Source organism: Pygoscelis adeliae, unplaced genomic scaffold, assembly GCF_000699105.1.
Source record: "Pygoscelis adeliae isolate BGI_AS28 unplaced genomic scaffold, ASM69910v1 Scaffold32, whole genome shotgun sequence".
In the NCBI taxonomy this organism is placed as follows: Eukaryota; Metazoa; Chordata; class Aves; order Sphenisciformes; family Spheniscidae; genus Pygoscelis; species Pygoscelis adeliae.
Window position 1 is genome coordinate 2,149,082 of NW_008824368.1, and position 7,133 is coordinate 2,156,214.

At 44.3% G+C, this 7,133-nt stretch overlaps 1 protein-coding gene across 1 annotated transcript in view; it reads right to left on the minus strand.

Annotated features, from left to right (window-relative positions):
* FAM124A (family with sequence similarity 124A) overlaps positions 1 to 7,133 on the minus strand; it is a 20,107-nt gene that overhangs the window by 12,470 nt on the left and 504 nt on the right. The window contains exon 2 of the mRNA XM_009319975.1: positions 765 to 1,504. Coding sequence (XP_009318250.1) covers positions 765 to 1,504 — 740 coding nt within the window. The remainder of the gene's footprint in view (positions 1 to 764; positions 1,505 to 7,133) is intronic.

Genomic DNA, 7,133 nt, shown 5'->3' on the forward strand with positions numbered 1-7,133 from the left:
ACCTGGCTCTGGATTGCCACAGATGATACCCCCTCTGCAGGGCAGGCAGCTATTAAAAGCTTGCTGCTTGTTATCCCCTTTATCTCCCTTGGATGTGGTGTAGTGAAGCAGAGCATGCTGATACATTGCCCAGATATGGTGCCTACAGATGTCCTAACAAATAAACTATCTTTCAGGACTTGGTTACGAGCACTTGAGATTAGTTCAAAAAGAGAGTCTGTAGGAATGTCTCTCTTAGGTTGCTCTTTGGGGTGCATTTCTTTTCCTTCACCACCTCTCTCCCCATCCTCATAATCACAATGTGAAAGAGAGATGCAGTTTGTCACCCTGTGATGCTAGAAAATAATGAGTACCATCAGGAATTCTGCTTGTCTTCCATAAAAATCTCGTAACTGAGAGCTATTTTATAAACCCCTGTCAGTTCTGTGCCCATATTTCTTACAAAACTACACCCATCAGCCGTCATTTCTCCACTTGGGCTCATAATTCCTTCTCTCTTCATTCTTTTAAACAGCTACCTTATCTCACATCACTCTTTGCATAAACTGAGGTTGACTGATATCTGGATAGTATCATCCACTGCTTTCCTGATTAGTTACACACACAGCAAGGGGTTTCAAGTTCTTTCTTTAGCGGTACTGTCCTGGCTCTTTCTCCTAGGATAGAGCAAAAAAAAAGCCTCCTTTTCTGGCTGCCATTGCAGGTTAAGCTTTCCTGCACAAAGCCAATAAATGTGCTTCTGTTTCCCTGTGTGCTGAACTTACCTGCAAAAGGATCCTATTTCCATCATGGTCTTCTGTCTGCCACCTGCCTTCACTGATGGGGCTGCAAGGGTTGGGCAAGAGAGGCACAAGCTGCCCCACATCTTTTACTCTGAACTCCAGCACTGCTGACTCTGTCGGCATTGGCACCTGGCCCTTCGGAAGTTTTTTTAAAGAAAACTGAATGTCTATTTCCATGTTAGAATAGACAGGAAAAACACAAAAGTCCGTTTTTTTCTGACATACTGGTCTTTTCAGTATTAACTCGTACAATTTCAAAATGTCAACAAAGTTTTCACTCCTGCAGTATATAGTGAAGCGGATAATTTCTTTCCCGTAGTGCACTGGGCGAATGGCCCACAGAGGAGTCTCTGGAGCCAAAGTGTAAAAGTCCTGGCTGCATGGCATGTAAGGGAGGAACTTCCCATGCACTCGCTCTGTGTGGTGGTAGTGCCAAGGTGGCCGCTGAAAGGTTTCATGGAGCTGCAAGATCGGTTCTTCTCCATATTCCTCCTGCAGAAACAGAATGACGGCAAGGGCTGGCTGAGAAACACCAGCCTTACCTGGCTTCCTGCACTTCTTGGGCACTCGTCTTTCTGAGACTCGGAACAGCTGGAGGTCCGGATGGATCCAGGCTAGAAGCTTATCGATGGCTTGCTGAAGAGTCTTGGATTCTCCTGGGTCTGCGATAATATGTACACTAACAAGGAATGGGTCTTGTATGCCTTCTACAGAAAGTTCACCTGAGAGTATAAACAGAAAAATATCCTTTAAGATTTGTAACCAAGTTGTCAACATTTAGGTGATCCTTAAAGGAGAAACAGTCTACTGAGTCACACTGGGCTTTTTTAAATCTCTGTCAAGCTCACCTGCAGTAAACTAAAAATGATGTACAGAGATATAGCAACCAAGAAAATAATCAGAAGACAGAGAAGTTTCATCAAGCATACCGTAAGAGTTGCTGTTTCTACTGAGGTAGCATCCAAAAGATGTTACCCAATGTGCATTTCTGTGTTAGAAAAGAGCTGCCCCATACAGCTGAGAGGTAGGAAAGACAAAAATACTGACGTAGAGTGGGGGTGGAAGGGACACTAATGGTGTGCAGAATGATCAGGGTGGACAGTGTTCATCCCACCTTGTTTTAATTTGTGCCAGTTGGCTCGGGGCATGAAAATCACACCACTGAACTCCACTCTATCACCTTGACATTGGAGTTTTCCACCCAGTTAATAGTGTTCTGTGTCCTGGAGGCAACTGTTTTAATAAGTAAGGCAAAGTTTGTAGGGAGAGGTAATATCTTTTATTAGACCAACTGATACAGTTGGGTAAAAAAACAGACAAGCCTTCAGGCACACAAGTCCTTCTTCAGGAAAAGATATTACTTGTCCCTACAAATCCTGCACTGTTTATATCTTCAGACCATCAAGACTATAATACTACTGCTTCAAGGTTTTTATAAGATTAGGGAAGACTTGTAAGAGCAGGGAGCACAAAAAATTACACTTACTCAGGGGGAAAAAAGAAACCTCTAGTTAATCTTGGGAATGTTCACAGGGGCTCTGTCTGTTGTTGTCCCTGAAAACTCTTTGATAGCTCAGAAGCAGAGCAATGGCTGGTTGGAGGGCAGGGGAGAAACTGTCACTTCTGTTCTGCTGGAGCTGCATGCCAATAAAGATGCATGTGGATGGAGATCCAAGACAGTTTAATAAATTATCCAGGTAATCTGGATATTTTTGCTGAAATGGTTCCCCCTGTGTGGTGTTCTGAAACCACCTCCGTGTCTGAAACCCCGAGCCTGGGCACAAAGCGTAAACGTGTGAAGCCTTAGAAAGGCTTCCCAAGCTTTTCATTGTGCAGACCACATTTAACAGGGGGATTGTATCACAGGCTCTTTTCCCTCCTATTGGCAATCAGTACGAACCTCTCCCTCCTCCCTCCTGGCATCAGAATAACATTCCTGTGATACTTCAGCAATTGCTTTAATGGAAAAGCAGTATTATACAAGTATTGTATTTTAGTTGTTTTTCAATACAGAATAGCAGCAAGACCCAGAGAAAAGCTAGATGCAACTGCATAGCTTTCCAGAGGTGACCGGTAAACATACCATCAGCCTCAATTTAGAAGCTGCAGAAAGATATGGTATGCAGAGCAAATAGCAAGCGTGCATTTTGCCTAGGGGAGATATAGAAAAATCAAGTAAATAATAAAAAAATACAATTACAGCAGAGTTCTCATATGTCTGCATGAAACGGTTGATGTGGAGTGACTTTGTCAGATGGTTAATGGAAGAAAAAAATTGAAGCAAAAAAAATAATCTGTGTCATTATATGGCAAGAAGCTTTGCTGTAACAATTGTTACTGGTAGGCAATTCTTTGAGATATCCCCTGTGTGGGAGAAAGACAAAGGGGGTGTGGGGGGAGGTCCTCTCATGGTCCTTTACACGGGACAGCAGGACAGGAAGGAAAACAAATTGCAGAGGACAGTGATCTAATAAAAACAGAAAGAAAGTAATCGCCATAGCTACACAGCCATTCGTTTTCTAAGTCTGCAATAGAAGATGTTCAGCTCTTTTCTCCCTCCATTTCCTTTGTTACACAAATGCTATCAAAGCCTGCAACAAGTGACAGGCTTGATATTTATGCATATAAATGACTGCAGCTCTGAAAGAAGCCTGGGCACAACAATGTGAAGCAAAGAGCCATCGTTCCTGTCGGCTTCTTGCTCTGCATTGAAGAAAAAATCCCTGAGCATGGCTTTTCTGCCCTCCTGTTGCTCAGCATGGTGCAGAGACACTGAATGGCTAAAGCATTTTTCAGAAGTGGAGCCTTGTGGGAGCCAGCCCCAGCATTAGTATTCTGCAGTCATCGCTGCCTGTGCCCATCAGAACCAGATGCTCGCAGAGCCAGCCTCAGAAGACCACCAAAGCATGGCACAAAGCCATCGTTAGGAGCTAGGGTTATACGTACAGCAGAGCAAATCATCTTCTTTTGAGCTAGAAGCAACTATGCTGAAGGGGGAAAAGTGTAACAAAATGGTACAGAAAGAGCTTCAGTATCTATTTTATGTCAGCAAAGATGCTTTTACTGCAACGCTTTTACACCTTTCATTATATGGCTTCTGAGCCTATAAAATGGCAGCCCTTTCTGTTTTGGTAAGAAAAAAAGAAACAGAAGAAAAGCAGAAACATGAAGCAAGGAGCTAAAAGAAACTTCTCTTGAACTGATGATAAGTTGCAAATTGTTTCTATGTTACCAACAAGTCTTTTCGCTTCAGCTGACAAGGAAGGGGGGGAAACGACACCATTTCTCACGACACAGTTCAGTTTGCCCCTGGCAAATTGTCACAGAAGCAAATGAAAGCTCTGCATATGTATTAGCCTTCCTGTGTTACTAGTTAATCCCACAGAAAATATCAAAATGCTGAGGCATCTATTTGAAAATAAGCTCCACAGTTCTCACAGCTATTACATTTTTTTCTTTCCTATGACAGAAGGGGATTAGTTCTCTCTGAGTTGGCAAAGCACTAACATTGCTAAGAGCTAATTACTACCAGGATTGAAAGAGTATTTTACAATTCTAAACTTTTTACTCCTCTGTTAGGTAGTATTAACCACCCATGAGAGGTTAAAGCAAACAGTCAGCCCAAATGCTGCGGGGCTGTCACACTCGATGTCCTAAAGCTGAGAGCTGAAGGTGGCTTGATATTTTATGACTGAGCTTTGGATGGGTCCTTCTCTACATATTATTTCTATTTTGTTGCTGATGCAATATTGCTGAGCAGAGAAAAAGGAAAGTCCTGCAAAGCAGAATGGCAGTCTTGCCCTGTGGTTCTTCCTCCCCTCCTTTCCCTGATCAGAAACCAGGATCTTTTCATCAGAAAGACAATCCAACAGAAAGCAGTGGGTGTTGTCAAGTCTGTCTGTGCCAGCTGCCTCATTTCAGTACGACTTCACTGAAATTCAAGCTGCCTTGTCTTGGGGACAGGCAGGAGAGGTACCTGTCTGTCTAGCCCAGTTGCCTACGTCCCCTGCTGAGTGCATGGAGAGAGGATGCTGCCTCTGAAAAACCTGCAGAGGATGATCTTGCCTTCCTAATTCCTTTCCTCCCTCATCACTCTGTAGGGAACAGCGGTTCTTACAGAGGACAACCCTCTTGGCATCCAGAGCTGCCCAGCCCTCGCCTGGCTGGAGGTGCCTAGCAGGACGGCTGTGACAACAGTGGCGATCTAGTGACACAAACACCCATGGGTGAAGTAGGAAGCAATGGGTTAAGTGCTCTGCTCCCTTGGGATGGGGGGTGAGGGGGGCAGCCACCACCCCTGAGAGGTGCCATAAAGACTCTGGTATCTGGTAACATCATCCTTGCTGCAGCTGGCCAGGAAGGCAGGGCTCCCGGCCCAAAGCAGGCACAAGCAGATGTTACTTCAGGTCAGCAAACCTAGCAGCTGGGAAGCAGCCAGGCTCATCTAGAGGTACGGGGAACTGGAGCTACAACTCCTTCTCCCCGGAGTATGTATGCATTTTACATTAAACCACACAAGAGGCAAAATGTCCCTAGAAGAATCATAGAATCATAGAATCATTAAGGTTGGAAGAGACCTCCAAGATCATCGAGTCCAACCGTCAACCCAACACCACCATGCCCACTAAACCATGTCCCTAAGTGCCTCATCTACACGTCTTTTAAATACTTCCAGGGATGGGGACTCAACCACTTCCCTGGGCAGCCTCTTCCAATGTTTAACTACTCTTTCAGTAAAGAATTTTTTCCTCATGTCCAATCTAAACCTCCCCTGGCGCAACTTGAGGCCATTTCCTCTCGTCCTTTCGCCAGTTACTTGGGAGAAGAGACCGACACCCACCTCACTACAGCCTCCTTTCAGGTAGTTGTAGAGAGCGACGAGGTCTCCCCTCAGCCTCCTTTTCTCCAGGCTAAACAACCCCAGCTCCCTCAGCCGCTCCTCATAAGACTTGTTCTCCAGGACTCTTGCACACCTGGCTCCCGCAGAACTGGGGTTATCTGGCCATGACCCGGCAGTCTGGTCCCTCTTTCACGCTGTGAGAGGCCCAGGTTGCATTCCCCCTGGAGCTACCCTGCACAAAGACCTGTCCCTTCTCGGGGCAGCTCCAACCACTTTTTTATTTCAGAAGTCACTACCTTCAGCAGTCTTGATGACATCTGATTTTCCAGGCTTCTCCAGTGGACTTGGCTGGAAATCCACTGACTGCCTAAAACCAACCCATAGAAGAGCTTAGGAAGGAGATAAGTACCTGTCTCCCTGAAATGTCTCTCCTAACCCGGTGTTGGTGAATCAAGATATGGACCTCTCAGACTCACCAGGAGATATTTAATGAAGCGTTACCTACAGGGTTAGGCAAACCTAGTAAGTATGTGAGCTAAGATGGAGTCTATGGCAAAGAGATTTTAGGCAGACTGGATCCCGGCCCCAGTTTGTGCAAGGGAAAGTGCATTCCAAACTGTGGCAGATATTTTCAATTTTCTAGCCACCTACATTTTCAATCTTCTATTCAGGAAGCTCAGAGGAAGTATTCAACCTATATTTTTTTTTAGGTGACCTGCAATATTGCATTGAGAATCGGAACACTGGAACACGAACTTCCATTTTCCGGCTGTGGCATGCTGCTTCATGGGAACCAACGCCTGAACCTCTCTTACATAGTACAGACTAGATTCCTTTATCACTACATCAGGCAGTAAGATTTCACATTTCATTCTGACCAAATTGCATGATACGCTACAGGAGATGTAAATCAGGCAATGGGAGATGGTCAGAGTGAATGCGCCAAGCTTCTGAACTGCAACTCCCATCGAGCAGTACTTCATTATCAGGAAATAATTGCTATCAGGAAGTAATGAAATAATTCAAACCTGAACATTACAGATCAGCATATTTTGTTCACTGTTAATAAATCAAAATATTTCAACTGCGAGAACGTTAAAAAAAAAAATCGCTGTATAAATAATGTCAGAAAAAAAACACTATAATATTTCCTAATTGAAACTTCCCAGAATTTCTGTTGCACAGAAAATGTCAATATTTCCCTATTTCATTCCCATTGCAAAACACAAAGAAATGTCAAAATGGTAGCATTTCTCACTGAACAGGACTTTCACATTTTATCTGAGTCCAAGGCAAGACTGACAGTTTTAGGTGTATTAATTGAAAGGCTCATGGGCCGACACAAAGACAGAGGCCATTTTCATAAACAAGGAGCATCACTTTATGGGCAGCTGCAACAGAAGCAGTTACTGGACACCTCTGGCAGCAGAACCCATTGCTAGGTCATGCTTTGATGAATTATGCAGCATCAATAATCTTTTGAACAAGCAGGATGTGACAGATTCACCAGC